Raw genomic sequence first — 16992 nt, forward strand, 5'->3', positions numbered from 1 at the left:
ACTCGGACTGATATTAACCCGTTTACACGCGTGTTTTCGAAGTTTCTGCAGGTTTTCTGTCGCAATCAGAATTTTGGTTCTTTTTTGAAGGGTTACATAAGACCAGATATGGGCCACTTTTGTGATAGCTATTCATTCATTCATTCATTCATTCGTTGGTTTGTTCGTTAGATTGTTCCGTTAGATCCATTCGCCCACTCATTAATCCATTTTCCAACGAATTTCTTTTAGCACCGAGTTAAAAACGTGCAGGGGTTTGTTTCTTAGGGTATGTCCAATATCGGATCCGTGAGATTGTCAGAAAAGATCTCAATGATGCGTTCTCTCTTTCTTTTTCTTTCATCCATCCATCCATCCATCCATCCATCCATCCATATATCCACCCAAGAGGTTAACGCGACAGACCTCTACGTGTTGAGACTTAGTGACGTGCTTGGAACTTAAGCTGCTGGTTTTATATGTAAATATGTTCTTTATTTCGTCTTTAATTGTTCATCGTTTCACGCAATTATCTGATCTTTAAAAAAAAATTAAGTAACCCAGTTAGTGAATCATTCACATTTTTTATTTTAATTTATAAGGTTTGTTAATTTCTAACGCGAAATCGTATGCGAATGTTTTTAAAATACTGAAATCATTAACAGAGTCTAAAATATACTACATTCTTAACGATGTGTTGTCGAGAAAGATGTTCATAAAAGCAAGTGATGATACAAAAAGTTAATGTATCAAACTTTCCTGTAGCGTTAAAGAAGAGACGGTCCTTACTGAGGTTCACGGGAAGTCTGTGAACTATGGAAGTTTAAACTGCAGCGTGAGATGAAAGCCCACATGGGGAAAGATGCGTTTAGTCGTCGCCCGCACGCCTGGAGTTTTCACTCTGATAATCTTAACGCCACCGAAGTGTCCGTTCACTAGACTGCGGGACGCACACGAGCCGCGCGTAATATGAGACCATCGCCTTGCGCGGAGAGCGCAGAGGAGGATGTAGTAAAGACCAACATTTAAACGCTACAGAGACATGCACTGATTTCTGCACTACTGGTTAGAGATCCAGGGTATTGTGACAGCTCTGCCCGACCTTTTTTATTGACAGAGCGTTTGCGTTTTCTGGAGATTTACATAGCCTATATATGTTGCGCGCTCTCAGTGGACCTGGTCGTACAAAGTAGGGGCGATTTTGGAAGGACTGCGCGCACAGCACATGCTTACTATAAACTGGAGGTGCATCATTTCCTGTGATGGGTGCTCTCCTGGTATTAATTCTAGCCTCCTACACAAGTGCGGCGTGGGGATGCCAGCTTCCCCACGACTGGAGACCTCAAACCGAATCGTGCCGGGCAGAACTGGCGGAGATTATAGTCTTCGCCAAAGTTCTCGCCCTCCATAAGGAGTCTTACAGCGTGTACAACTACCTACCGTGGCAGTACGACACGGATCTGTTCTTCTCCGCGGAGATCGAGCTGTTGTGCGACCAAGCATGGGGCAGCATGCTGGAGGTTCCTGCCGGCTCCAGGTTTAATGTCACCGGACTCGGCTATTTTCCCTGCTACACCTACAGCGTGGTGGAGAACAACTCCTACTACTTCTTTCTGAGGTATGACCAAGCTACCCCTGTACTAATAACCGTTCCGATGTTTTGATCCATAATCAATAATAATGTGTTTAGGCCTATATATAAATGTGAAGAAGATTCGAGGTAAGTAACTGTAATGTACTTGGGTAAGATACATAGAGATATTATAAATTGTAGCAAAGTACACAAACAGAAACATATTGCTCTCTCTCTCTCTCTCTCTCTCTCTCTCTCTCTCTCTATATATATATATATATATATATATATATATATATATATATATATATATATATATATATATATATATATATATATATATATATATGTGTGTGTGTGTGTGTGTGTGTGTGTGTGCATAATTTTACGTATTTTCCAACATATTGGTCACTATACTACATTCAGTGTAATGTCACGTGTCCAGAGTGTGGTTGTGCTTGGAACCTATTTAAAAACTGAATTGAATATCTGAATGTGAACTTTTGAAACACCTTTCATTGGCTGGATCTGGCCTGCAAGGGGCTTTGTTTCTATGTTTGGAGGAAAAGTATGATCCAGCTGGCCAGGAAACTGACAGGACGTCAAGATACTAACCTGAACCATCTGTATGGGAGTCTGACCATTCACCCTCATCCTGGGGGAAGGGAAAGAGAGTGAGAGGGAGAGAAACAGAGGAGAGAGAGAAAGTGAGGGAGCGAGAGAGCATACATTTATGAGTGAGCACATACTGCTCTGTATGTGGTAGTGGGAATATAGGACTTTTCATGGGAAGAGTAAGTTTGTGCTTGTGCTGATACCAAAGGACACACAGGCAAAGAGAGCACTGGTGCAAACACCCTCATATCAGATAAAACAGAACTCACGCTGTCTTCCTGTGCCTTTTATTTTCATCGCTTCAGAGATTCGGGCTGCGCAAGTGCTTGTTGGACCGCACTTTGTGTACTGATAGTGGAAACCGTGTGTCTCTTGACAAGCAGACGGTCTGACTTGCGTTTGCTGCTCTACCCGCCCTGCACAATCAGCAGAAGTGAGCGCTGATCTCCTCCCACACGTATCGTGGCTCAGCTTCCACATATGTGCGCTGTGTCATTCCACACTGTCTGCCACGGCAAGCGTAGCCCAAACACTTGAAGGGGGGGGGGGGGGTATTATGAAAATCAACTACTTTATTGTAACAATCCCCCATGTGTCTTTGCATATTTGTTGCATGTGCATGAAAGATGTCTGTAGATCAAACGTTAGATTCGTAGGAGGAGGGAAGGATTTGTTCTGGGAGCGTTACGATTTCTGCTTCTGTCTCCTCAGCCGAGCACTTGAAGCGTTAGGCAAGCCCAGGTTGCTGCTGTGCCATGTGTCCCATGTCCCCTGCAGTTCAACTGCATGTAACTGACACCAGCGTACATACCGTGCTAAATTCACAGAGTTTAAACCAGGTCGGCACAGCCGGTAGCAATGGTCTCCCGCACACTGGGACGGACTGTGGAAACAGAGCTGGGTGTTTTCCCCTAAGTCTGAACATACAGATATGAGGCCATGCAGCACACCTCCAGAGCAGATAAAGTAGTGGTGGAGTCAGATTTCTTCCACGCTGAGCACCTGTCACTTCACCTATAAAGGGCACGGGCTTGTGAAAGAGTGTATTTCAGTTTGCCTTTTCCCTGATTTTGCTCATACTGTGTCTTTGTTTCACTAATATGCTGAGCTGGTAGCTCTTTGGCAGACAGAGGCTGCTAACATAAACACAGCAGTTCAATTGCCGCTACTACAATGCTAAGGGGACCCTCCTGGACTAAAGGACATGTTAATACACATCCTTTCACTATTACCAAGAACACAAACATCTTAGGCATTCCAATTCATTTAATGACACACCGCAGCTGTAAAGCCAACAGGGTCAAGCAGAGAGAGAGAGAGAGAGAGAGAGAGAGAGAGAGAGAGAGAGAGAGAGAGAGAGAGAATATGTTCTTTTCCACTGGAACATTGAATGGTGGCTTGAATTAAGAAGAAAATTGTTGCATGATGTTAAGCCAACCATCAAGCTTTCGAAATCATAGGAAAATACTTACAAATCTCAACTCACATCACCACATATTTTGCATGTTGCAGAACTTCTTAAAAAATTATTTTTTCCCTCCAATTTATTTTTTCCAGAAACACAATCCTAAAGCAAATCAGATAACCAGAAATGGTTGGTGAGGACTGAGTTAGAGTAGCTCATTTTTATGGCTTAATTACACCTCTTCCAGACATCCCTAGACGACCAGAATTTAGCCCAGGGAGTGGAAGTCTAAGGATGGTTAACAGACATCAATTACACTAACAGCCTGATTATGGCTCTGCGGTCTGGGTCATTCTCTGCAACAGCATTTATTGACAATCCGCATCTCCCCAACAGTTTATATACTATTCAGTGTGAGACAACAGCAGCTTGCTAGGACAGGTTTGGCCCCCCCTCTCGGCCGCCTACCCCATCTCTCTCTGCGTTTTCATCACCCTCCAGATGCCCCACTCACTCTCTGCCTCCTTCAAAGGCATTCCAGACCACGGCAGCTTCGGACGATCCCAGAGGTCTGGAGCCAAGTAAAACACTCTCGGTGCTGAGGGGCGCGGGTGGAGAGGGGCGCGGGTGGAGAGGTGGGGGGAGCGGTGCTCAGAGAAGACGGAGGTGACGGATGCTTTCCTCATTGTTTTGGTGGAGGGATAAGGCGGCAGACCACGACCCCCGGAGCCAAACCCAGACTGGTTCTAGAGAACAAACCCAGACTGGTTCTAGAGAACAAACCCAGACTGATTCTAGAGAACAAACACAGACTGGTTCTAGAGAACAAAACCCAGACTGATTCTAGAGAACAAACACAGACTGGTTCTAGAGAACAAACACAGACTGGTTCTAGAGAACAAACCCAGACTGATTCTAGAGAACAAACACAGACTGGTTCTAGAGAACAAACCCAGACTGATTCTAGAGAACAAACCCAGACTGATTCTAGAGAACAAACACAGACTGGTTCTAGAGAACAAACCCAGACTGATTCTAGAGAACAAACACAGACTGGTTCTAGAGAACAAACCCAGCTCAGATTTAAATCTTCCAGCGCATCACATTCTTCACCAAAATGGCATCTCAGATCAGTCCTGAATGACAAGTGCATACCTGTATAACATGGATCCCAATGACAAAGGAACAAATCTTTTGACTTGCAGGAAAAAATGTGCCCTAACCTCTGATTCATAATTAAAAGCAAACAATGTCTCTGATGTCACCAGGAGCCCATTCATTCTGAGTGCATGGGGAGGGGTGTCATATTCCTCCATGTTTCAGTTTGTAAGACACAAACCCTCCCAGATCCAGAAGGGTCGCCTGATGTAAACAATCAGATAGCAAAACCCGAAGCATTCCAAAGCGGTGCTATTTGTCTTGTGTGAGATGGGGGAAGGAGGCTGAAAATCCCATCCTTATCTAGAAACTCCTCCCCAGGTTGATAGTCCCTCCCAGCCCCCCATGTTCCAGGTGAGTGTTCTGGGAGGAGAGGCTGTATCAGAGTCCACCACTCACATCAAGTCATTCCGTTGAGGATTCACAGGTGCCGAATCGGCAAATAAGTGTTTAAGCAGTTTCATTTCTCTCCATCCCTGGTGAGTTTCCATATTTCCTGTGAAACACACCAAACCATGCTCAACGAAGCCTGCCACCAATCAATCACCAACTTCGGTCCCCAGACAGAACCCGAGACTCGAGACAGACAGAAAAAAGAAAAAAAAACAGAAAGAGACATGTTGAGCACAGCTATGGGGCTTATGTAAAACACCGAACACTACCGCTCTGCCTTTACTGAAGAACAAGGTGTTGGGTTTCTAGTGACACGCACCAAAAACATAATACTACAAGCTTTATAGAAGTCTTTCTCCTCGTGGACTCATTTTTACAATTTCTAAATGATAATTTTATTTTTGAGCATAGATTTTTGACACAAAAGTGATGCAAAAGCAAGAGATGCAGTGCAGTGCAGTCTATAAAGAAATGAACAGCGATCTTATTCTACATGGTTTACCAACTCCTCCACATCTGTGGTCCACATGGTGGGAAGCAGCAGGTACATTCTGCCAATCTGAACTCTGGCCATTACAGTGTGTGAGCTGCTGATGCAACAGCACCTGGCCAACAATCACCTGGGTAGCTTTTATTTACCATTGTACCATTGAACTGAGCTGACAGTCTGCAGTTAAACTTCACGATCAGCGTCTCGGTTCAAATCCAGCATGCGCAATAGTCGCACAATAAGAGATAAGTCACAGTCCGTTTAACTGTGGACCGCACAACATTTGCTGATAGTCACTAGGATATCAGACTAGGCTGATGTGAAGTGAACATCCTGTGGGCCTGTGTGTGTATGTGTGAGGGAGAGAGAGAAAAAAGGAGAGAATTACAAAACCAAACCTTCAACCAGTCTTACAGCTGGTTCCAGTTTGGCAGGACAAATCTCAGTTAAACCTTCAAAACGTTGAGAAACCAGAGAAGCCCAGCACAGAAACGCTCATCAGAACCGCATGGTCCTTTGACTAAACAACATACAACTACTCCAGACCTTCACAGACACGGATCAGATATGGTTTTGATTCTTTGTTTGGTTTATTTGATTTATTGTTGAACTAATAAATTTCAAATATACTGGAAGTTGGGGAGGTACCCTAGCGATGACACATGATGAAACCCCTCCAGATGTCACAAAGACACTGGTGTACCAAGTCAGCAAAACATATTGTATTCATTCTTGGGAGAAAGCTCATTACCTGCTCATGGAAAGACATTCAAACCCACAAAGGGGTGAGGACAATGAAGGGTGGAATGCAGTTGTCAGGCAGAACATTGTGTTATGCTGTTGTACAGGACATGGCTAACACATGATGACCATACCACGCCACAATAAAGAGCTTGTCCTAAACGATTCTTCACATTTTATCCCAAACTAAATTGGTCCAAGTCCGTTTCACAACTGGCCTGACCTTTACATTGAAGAAGATTCTTAACCTTCAGCCTGTTATTGTACATGTTTGCTAAATATTTATCATGTACCCTCCATAACACAGCACTAAGACTGACCCTCATAACCCTGGTGAACTCCTTCCTTCTCTCTACCTCTCTCTCCTTCACTCTGTGTTCTGATCTTTTGCACTCTGACTACTTACAAGTGTTTCTGATGAAGGTCTACAGAAGTTATTTGTTATTCTTTTTATCATGTTTTATTAGACGTTATGAGGTAGGGCTAGGGTTAGGGTAACCTCTTATCTGTGTGTGTGTGTGTGTGTGTGTGTGTGTGTGTGTGTGTGTGTGTGTGTGTGTGTGTGTGTGTGTGTGTGTGTGTGTGTGTGTGTGTGTGTGTGTGTGGTAACAGTTTAAGGAAGTTCTTTTATAAACCTGGCCATGATCTCCTAAACTCTTCACACTTCACAGCGATACTTAATGGACCACAGTGGTGTTCTGGACACAATACTGAAAAGCCTTTATTCAGCAAAACTAGAACCAGCTATTAGCCTAGTAGAAAGTCTCCATTCATGAACTCCAATGTGCACCAGAGCATTCCAGAGTTTGACTCCTACTGGCGAAACAGCTTCAGTAAAGCGTACTACATAAACTCTTAGTTGTTGATGTTTCTCCCGATGTGGAGCACTAAGTGTCTGCTAGCAGGCATCTGCTGTTGGTTCTGAGCTTCCAGCAGGCAGGCGGGGATGGCTGGCTCCACACAACACAACTCTCCGGAGTTTATCATGCTCCCCCAGAGAGCTCCAAGGGGATCCGGATGGATGAACAGTGGTCGTCCAGGCTCCAAAACCAACACTCCCACAAAATACACATTGACAACCACCCAATGAGAAAGAGTGAGAGAGAGCGAGAGAGAGAGAGTGAGAGAGAGCGAGAGAGAGAGAGAGAGAGAGAGAGAGAGAGAGAGAGAGAGAGAGAGTGAGAGTGAGAGTGAAATGCATTGGGCAAGGGGGGGGGGAGAACTGAGTGAACTGAGCACAGATTCATCTCTATAGACTACACACAAAAATAATACAATAACGAATTATAAAATAATACAGCTGATTTTCAAGTCAACCAAACTGCAGCATCAGGAAAGAATACAACTTTTTTTTACTTTTGAAAAATATGGTGAAGTGTTTCAACCATCACAAAACTCAACACTGTGTAGAACACAACTCCACAGATGCCAGTATCATGTACAACAATCATATATTCTCAAAGCACAAGGGGTCACTGTGTTTCTCCCTAACCACAGCTATAGTGTGGCTTTACCCTCTTAGGAGCCAAAGCGAGCACAGAAATAACTGCTGTAACAAAAATGGCATCTTTAGCACACAGGCATAAAAACACTGACCTCACAGCACCTGTTAGCATATCAGTTATATAGATAGAGCCTTCTTTCCTCCCCTGTCTTTCCTCCCCTCTGTGATAACGCAAACATTGTGTTTGCCATTTTCAGATATTAACAAAATACTCGAATGAAAAAAATAGATACCTATCGTTCTTTTAGGTCACCCTGCACTCAAGATCTACAACAGCTTCAGCATATGCAGTGTTGTTGTCAGGGAGAGTACAAACATGAATTTAGAGTCAAAATACAAGGGCCATCTTTCCTCTGGCTGTTCATGGCTGCCAGCCAAAACTCACAGGAAGAATAAAAAGACTTAATCAGAAGGCAAAGAAGAAGAAAACACACACACACACACACACACACACACACACACACACACACACACACACACACACACACACACACACACACACACACATACACACACACACACACATAAAAACAAGCTTCTCATTTTCCTGCCATGGTCCAGCGTAACCATGGTTTTTGGTATTAATATTTCACCATCTGCCTTCAGAACTTTGATACAATGCTTGGGAAGTAAGGGAGGGAGAGAGAGAGATAAAGAGAGAGAGGAGAGAGAGAGAATGTAGAGAGAGAGAGAGAGAGAGAGAGAGAGAGAGAGAGAGAGAGATAAAGAGAGAGAGGAGAGAGAGAGAATGTAAGAGAGAGAGAGAGAGAGAGAGAGAGAGAGTGTGTGTGTGTGTGTGTGTGTGTGTGTGTGTGTGTGTGTGTGTGTGTGTGTGTGTGTGTGTGTGTGTGTGTGTGTGTGTGTGTTCGCAATTGTTAAGAACAGCAAGACACTGCCAATCATGACTTTTGAGTCAGGTCTACTGTATGTGTGTGAGGTAGAGAAAAGGTCAAAGGTCAGTGATGCTGAATGGCAGTCATGTGTGTTAACATGCTCATACACAATCTGCAAATTTAGCTCACTGCTGTTTCCTTATTAAACAAATAGCATCCGTCAGTTTCCATCATTGAGTCCTTGTCCAAAAACATGATCACACACATGTGCGCGCACAGACCACACACGCACACAGCCAAGCACACAAATGTACACACACATGGATGTGCACACACACTTCCAAATGCTTTACTGCAGCTATAATCTTTCTGTTCAGTTCAATAACATATGAGCTTGGTTGCAGTGTCCTACTCATGTTTATATCAAACGATACCATCATTGTAGCAGCAGTCCACGAAAAGTTAACAATATAATGTTCACTTCATTAAGGTTTTATATTTTCCTTAATTATTAATTCTCGTGGTGTGATGTTGCATTTATTGATTATTATTGATTGATTATTATCTATTAATTACTGATTGCCAATTATTGATTGATTATTAAGGATGGATGAGAACTACAGCATCATTCCTCACGGCGTGAACTTCCAGGACCCCGTGTTCCCCGACACACCTGACAACCACCGCATGTTTGCCAGCCTCTTCCAGTTCTCCAACTGCACTGCAGGGACGCAGGTCCACATGTACACGCCCGAGTGGGAGGTGCAGGAGGACAGTCGGGTGAGCCGTCACCGCCGCTCTGATCCATGCCCACGAGCCACGCCCACAACCCACAACAACCCACACCCACGACCCACAACCCACGACCGACGCCCACACCCACGACCCACACCCACGACCGACGCCGACACCCACGACCCACGCCCACGACCCACGCCCACGACCACGACCCATGACCCACACCCACAATCTGTGCCCACGAGCCACACTCACGACCCACACCCACAACCCACGACCCATGCCCACGAGTCACGCCCACAACCCACGCCCACACCCACAACCCACGCCCACACCCACAACCCACACCCACGACCCACACCCACGATCCACGCCCATGAGCCACACTCACGACCCACACCCACGATCCACGCCCACACCCACTCCCGCCCATGTCCCACAACCCTGCACTCGAACAGAGCAAACTGTGAAGCAACATGCACTGACTTACTGATAGTCTGTGTGTGTGTGCGTGAGAGAGAGAGAGAGAGAGATACACACACACACACACACAGAGAGAGAGAGAGAGAGAGAGAGAGAGAGAGAGAGAGAGAGAGAGAGAGAGAGAGAGAGAGAGAGAATCTGCTTGCGGGAAGGTATTCTAAGAACTAAGAATCAGTGAGCAGGACAGGGAAGGTTACTGTGAATCTCCTCTCTGCCACTACTGGAGAGAACACAGTGCATATGGTGGTTGCATACTGCTACTTCTATACCTCTAAAAGGGTTCAGGCTTGACTCATTCAGCCTTAGACTGTGTTTCAGCTTCGACTCATTGAGCCACTCAGTGTTTCAGGCTGGACTCATTGAGCCTTAGACTCAGTGTTTCAGGCTGGACTTATTCAGCCTTAGACTCAGTGTTTCAGGCTGGACTTATTCAGTGCAAACACAGCCAGGAAGCTCCATCAGTTCCATGCCAGTTGTAGGTTCCAAACAAGTGTGGTTTTCAAATCTATAACACATCATAAAGTCAAAGCACTGTGGGCTGTCTGTTTCTGTCTAGGTCCAGGTCTGTGAAGCTTTGGAAGAACTGAACTAGCTGTCTTTGTTTTTTTAGTTTTAGAGGTTTTTATTCTCTCAGGAGAACATGATTCTCATAAATCATGAGTGTATTTTTAAACCCCATGTTAATGTTTTTCTAATGAGATTCTTGTTATGGCAAACGAGTCCAGTAGATTTCTGTCTGACTCCTCCACAGTTCATCGGGCCTCTTCTGACGTTGCATTACTATGGAAACACTAGACCACAGTCTGCAAACCCTGCTGTCTTTAACATTTTTTTCTTCATTTTTTGTCCAACAGAAATGAATAAATCATAGTGTGTTCCTTGCATTCCTCTCAGTGACCAGGATGCTGGAGGCTCAGGGAAGCGTGTTGTCACGGTGATGCAGTAAGCATGCCATGTGCTAATGACCCAGGCCAGTTCCCCTCAGCAGTCAGAAGATGAAGACAGGGACCATCATGTTGTTCACTCTCAAAGTTGCTTTCCGATTACTGCTGAAGTACCAGAGAGATATTCACCCCCCCACCCTGTGCATTTACACTGCTCCCCCCCCCCCCCCCCCCCCCCCCCAGTGGAACTGCAGTAATTAAAAAGCAGTGATGTAAGCAGTGATGTTACCATGACAGCATTTCCCATCTCCTCATGAACAAAGAAGGATGGAACACAAAACTCACAGGCAGAGGTGATGCCAGAGAGCCAAAATGGCTTCCTACTGGAAGTAATCGCTTGGAAGTGTTTATATACCTGTGAGGTGGGCAGTCATGGGGCTGTTGGCAGCTTGAGTAGGAAACAGGAAACAGCAGCACAGGGCAACAGCTTTTGTTGTGAACACTTAGCCAGATATGTTTGTGCAAAGAGGCCTCGCGTCGAGGGCAGTGGACATGGTCCAAGTTAGGAGAAACAGATGGTTAGATGCTCACACATGACCCTTACCACTGCTCTGCCCAGTAGGTGTATGGGTGTGTGGAGGTGTTTTAGCCTCTGAGTGCATATGGATGTCTGGCATCCTCTGTGTTTGTTTGTGTACAATACAATGTTGTGTGACCGGAGTGCACCATATGTTGCTCACAGTGGTGTAAGCACACTCCAATATATCAACATGGTCACCTTTGAGGCAGTCATGGTCTGGTGGTAGGGAACTGGTCTTGTGACCGGAGGGTCATGGGTTCGATTCCCAGGCCTGCGGCCATGACTGAGGTGCCCTTGAGCAAGGCACCTAACCCCAACTGCTCCCCGGGCGCCGGGCTAGGGCTGCCCACCGCTCTGGACACGTGTACACCACAGCCCCCTAGTAATCACTAGTGTGAGTGTGTGTGTGTGTGTGTGTGTGTTCTAACTGCACAGATGGGTAAAAAGCGGAGGACAAATTTTGATTACGGGGAAAAAAATCAATATAGCACATTTACATTTTTTACCTCTGTTTTTTCTTATTTCATCCTAGCTTAGGTTGTAGTAGTAAAGATGTATTAATGAAATCTCCTTTTAGAAGAATGGTTAATGTCACTGCGTCATCGTAACCTAACCAGGATACCTTATCAGGACAGTTGGACGGTCAGTGTGATACCGCTATAACCCATACAAACAAGCAGCACACCACGCTGGAAACCCCAGGCTGTGATATACAAGCCCCAGGCACCTCCCTTGGTCCTCCTTGGGAAAAAAACCACTGACAACCAAGATGAAGAATTCAGGTGGACGTCACAGAACTGAAGGAGCTCCAGACGGATATGAAGATCAGACGCACTGCCTGGCTATTGAAGAAATACATTAGGGAGGCAAAGTTAAACAGCACTGGCAGACAGACTTCAGATTTGCATGAAGGAAGCAGCAGTCAAAACAATACATGCCTTCTTCATCAAAGAACCACCCAGAGTAACTCTCAGTTAGAATGTAGCAGAACCCTGAAGGTGGATCCACCCACAGCTGAAACAGCACAGTACTGGAGCAGCAAAGGGGAGAATGAATCATCACATAAGACCAGTCGTTGGGGGTTTGATCTCAGAGCAGAGCACAAGTGATGACTGGTTAAGAGATCTCCACACAGAGCACCAGAATCCCCCTGAGCAGGAATCAGTCAGCATGACAGTAGTAAATGCTGAGTAGAAGTGGCCCCCACACAAATGAAGAAGCTACTAGCTACCATCTGGATGACAGGACAGGACAGTACTGGTCACGAAGCACTGCAAAATGGGACAAACCCCATCCAACCACAGACCAATAACCTTTCCACAACATGGAAGCTCCTGTCAAGAAAACTAGCCACCAGTCTGAATGAGCATGTGTGCAGGTACATGTGCACTGCTCACAAGAGGAATGGTACCAAACGCCAGAGGATCCAAGCTCCACCTACTGACAGACAAAGCTTCCCACCATGATTACAAACCAACCTGAGCATTGTCTCAATTGACTATAATAAGACTAACTGAATGCCAGACAACTGGAATGCATAGCCCTGTATACAACCGATAACACCAGAGCCTTCATTTACAACTCAGTGGAACCGTGGAAAACAATACTAAAGCCATCTCAAAGACATCTGGCCAATAGCAGATGTAATCAACACTGCTGCAATCGACACCATATGTAATCAACACTGCTGCAATCAGCACTGCTGCAATCAACACCATATGTAATCAATGCTGCTGCAATCAACACCAGATGCAGTCAATATTGCTGCAGTCAACACCAACTACTCACAAAGCATGGATCACTCCACCCAAGATCCAACATCTAAAGGTTATACACCAGCCAGATACAAAGGATTAAAATGTAAGATCCACATTTATGGTGAGACAAGAAACATCTATTAATACATCCAAGTGACTGGTCCTCAAGGATGAGCAAAAAAAAGAGTTTTGGATTGATGGGGGGACCCAGTCACCATGGACACAGAGGCGGTGCCATGGCAGGAGTAGGCCCTCCGTGGTGTGGACCATCGACAAATAGTAGAGGTGGCTGTCAGAAGAGAATCATAATACATAACTTGTGTTTCAGAACTTCAGAGAACAGACTCACTGACCTACAATTGTCTGGTGCTAACATTCAAACTACAAATCCTTTGGTGTTCATTTATCAACATACAAATAAAACTGTTGCTAATCTTATACTTACACACCTCAAAACTATTATATTATACTTAAACACTTCAAAACCATCATATTTAAACACTTCAAAATCGTCCAGGATAATGCTGATTGCATCTCCTTTAAATTAAGGAACCTCCACTAATTTTCCACTTAAAAAATGAAAACACATCAAACACATGCTCATAAAGCATGAGATATATGATAAATCAAATAATTATTATTTGATTCAGCCCTAAAGAATCAATGATCTGTCATTCCTCTTCATGCGTCACTGCAAGGAGTTGTTTATTAAATCTCAATAGGTCAAAGAATGGGTCTACATTCAAAACTCTAGATCTCAAAGGAATAAATGCTTCTAGAACTTCAGAACCACTGTCCGCATTTATTAATCCTAATATTTATTTTGTGTGACAAATAATTTGAAAGTGACTGTGCCATATTTATCCATTTTGAGCATAATGCTTGTCTGTTTTTTATCAGCTTCTTGTGTTCTTCCTGTTTAAATTCCTTCCTTCCTGTTTCATAGCTCCTGTGCTCAACGGTGCAGAAAGCTCTCTTTGAGGAAGAGGAGAAGGTGAAAACTCTTTCCCAGAAGGTGAAGATACTGGAGAAAGCCAACAACCATCTGAGGGACAAAGTGAAGAATATGAAACGCATGCTCAGGCAGGCCAAACGTTACACCAAGGACCAACCAGTTGCCCTGAAGCAGCTTGACGAGCCTGAACCAGAGCTTCCTCATCCACAACAAGACACCACCCAAGACCAAAAAATCACCCACAAGAAGACTCCACCCAGAAAGCTGAAGAACTAGAGAAGCCCAACGTGCTGCCAGCGAGTCCAAAAGACTGCAGATAGGGGGTTTCAGCAAGTCAATGACTGCAGCTGTAGACCTACGCAGCTATAAAGGTAGTCTACAGGTGGTTCTGTAGACCTATGCAGCTATAAAGGTAGTCTACGGGTGGTTCTAGGTGTAGTCGTCAGGCTAGTATACATGTTTACTCAGTTCATGTCATGTAATGTCTCAGTATGAATATTTTAAAACATTAACTATCTCTGCCATGTCTCAAATAGCAGACATTTTCACAACGCAACTGTAATATTGCACATATCATCATAGAGGCACTGCAGTCTCTTTTTTTTTTTGCAACAGTGCTGACACAGATATTGGTTAAGACTTTGTTCAGTGTCAGACTCTTGTTAGACACATTTTGTCATTTTTGGGTTATTGTAACATTGTAAATAGGGCAGCTTGTTAAGCAATGGTTGACAAAAAAAACATAGTTACATGCCATTAGATGGCAAACATAAAATTTTATCAGTTACAGGGATATAAATGAGTAGACGTGTCATTTCTGCTATGGAGGGTCTACCCAGCTGGTTCCAGTTCTGCTGAACACCTACTCATCTCCAGTCAAATGCTGGATAATGGACTAGAGTGGGTGCACAGTCCTTAGTCTTATTCTCTATATAATACACCAAGTATTTACCAGATGTACCTGAATTTCACATTTAGAGCCATTTTAGCAAAACCTGCAATAGAGTGATGTGCCAGTACTGAACAAACCCCTAAACTAAAGCTGCCGCCTCACGGTTTAATGAAGAATGTGAAGAAGTGTGTAACGTTTGACCACTTATGGCTGATGAAGGAAAACACATCTTCAGATATTATTGAGGCTTTGGGCACATGAGCCAGCTGACAAGATTCCTGACATTTTTCAACTTCTCTTTCATTTCAAGCTCTGTGAGTGTTTTTATTGCTTTTCGGACTGAAATAATTTTTAGATTTGCGAACAGGGTGCTGTGTGCTCAGTAAGCAGGAGCATTTCTCAGAGAGGCTTATTTGACAGTGTTGTTTCAGCATTGTTTCTGCGTGGAACTGGGTTTCTGATCAGGATTTGTTACTTTAAAGCTGGCAGTTGTATTAAAATTCGGAAATGTAAACCATATGGTTTCTTGTACGTTTAACATATTCACGAGTATTCCATTAAATACTGAAATAAACTTTTACGGAACTGTGCTAACTACATTTGCTTATAGTTTCCCAATGCATGATATTAACATTAACGCTTTTATGAAAGCTGTAAAATCTAATTCAAATTGCATGTTGAGAAATTGGATTGATCAGTACCTCCCTGCCTTCAAGCATACCAGAAGCAATTTATCTAAGACAAAATGAAACCCATCCTCAGATTAATATCTCAACCCAGAGCAACACCACAATGCAGATTTATTGATATGGTATCTCGGCTGGCCAAAAAGCCATCATCACATAGATCAAATGCAATTAAATACACAATGCTTTTGAGCAGTGAGAAATATATCCTTCTCTGCTTCATATCAGTACTGGGACATCTGCCCGAATCCCAGTCTTTCTTTGAGGGTCACTATTTGTGGTCTCCATTAAGACAGTTATGAGTTCTACAGTGATATATAGACCTGGTGCAATTTCATTTTGCAGTCAAGCGGAATTGGTTTTGTCCTAGGGTGTTCACCCAGAAGAGAAAAAAATTGACTGACACCCTTGGTATCCATGTGTTATATCCGGAGACCCAGCCCTGCAGACATGGGAAGGAAATAACATGTTTCTTTTTAAACATGGTGGACGGTTGAAATTCTTTTCAGCTTCATGACAGATCTCAGTATCTAACACTCGGCGCCTGAAGTCATACCTGGCCCAGATTTTTGTGATCACCGGCCCTAATTGACCATGGTGTCTTCACACCTGGCCCCTAGGTGAAGGCAGTGTGGCAATCTGCAGGAATTTGCAGGTGCACTTGAGGAACAAGGAGTGAATATCATGAGGCTAAAGTGTAATAATAAATGTTATTACCTACAGCGTGCCATGAGCCTGCAGAAGCCATTCCTGATGGGGGAAGGGGGACCCATGTCGTAGCATTTATAACTGACACATCTAGAATAAACAGCACATCACAGCATTTCCTATCACAGGCTTTTGAAACTTTCTGTTCAGAAATGAGTTCAGCAGGCTATGAGCACTGGTTATTTCCCTCTACCCAGTTTTCTAGTCAAATAAACCCAATCTTGCATGAGCGAAACTTGCATTTTTAATGGTGGCCATTAAAATATCTTTCCAGTTCTCTACCTCGATCTGAGCCGGAAAAGCAAAACATGATGGAGACTTGCGTGCAGGATGGACGAAATGTGACCCCCCCGTGTGGAGAAGGGTTAGGGTGTACAACACACTCCTTTCTGCTCTCAAAATACTACACTATATCCAGCACCAAACAGGAATGCAACACAGTTCTGTGGACATGTGCCAAAGACGATATACACTCAGCCTTCTCAGTATAAACACAATGCATGCAGGCAGATGTATCTGTGATCCAGATGTGACCACAGACTTCCATGTGGTGGTTCTCCAAAGAGAATTCCAGCTAATTATACACATGGATTTATTTCGATCTTTTGGTGAACATCA

At 44.1% G+C, this 16992-nt stretch overlaps 1 protein-coding gene across 1 annotated transcript; it reads left to right on the forward strand.

The window, feature by feature from the left end:
* The first annotated feature begins 738 nt into the window (after window positions 1-738).
* On the forward strand, window positions 739-15574 carry ccdc3b (coiled-coil domain containing 3b). The gene is made up of 3 exons (XM_076989215.1): window positions 739-1597; window positions 9297-9471; window positions 14080-15574. The coding sequence occupies exons 1-3, from the start codon at window positions 1242-1244 to the stop codon at window positions 14362-14364; spliced, it is 816 nt and encodes a 271-aa protein (XP_076845330.1). The 5' UTR covers window positions 739-1241; the 3' UTR covers window positions 14365-15574.
* Window positions 15575-16992: the final 1418 nt, after the last annotated feature.

Source organism: Brachyhypopomus gauderio, unplaced genomic scaffold (assembly GCF_052324685.1).
Source record: "Brachyhypopomus gauderio isolate BG-103 unplaced genomic scaffold, BGAUD_0.2 sc66, whole genome shotgun sequence".
Taxonomy (NCBI): Eukaryota; Metazoa; Chordata; class Actinopteri; order Gymnotiformes; family Hypopomidae; genus Brachyhypopomus; species Brachyhypopomus gauderio.

Excerpts from the sequence above, each read along its gene's own strand:
- ccdc3b (XM_076989215.1), top strand. The coding sequence starts at position 1,242 with ATGGGTGCTCTCCTGGTATTAATTCTAGCCTCCTACACAAGTGCGGCG. Across the intron at positions 1,598-9,296 it reads TCCTACTACTTCTTTCTGAG|GATGGATGAGAACTACAGCA; the intron begins GTATGACCAAGC and ends TTGATTATTAAG. Across the intron at positions 9,472-14,079 it reads AGGTGCAGGAGGACAGTCGG|CTCCTGTGCTCAACGGTGCA; the intron begins GTGAGCCGTCAC and ends CCTGTTTCATAG.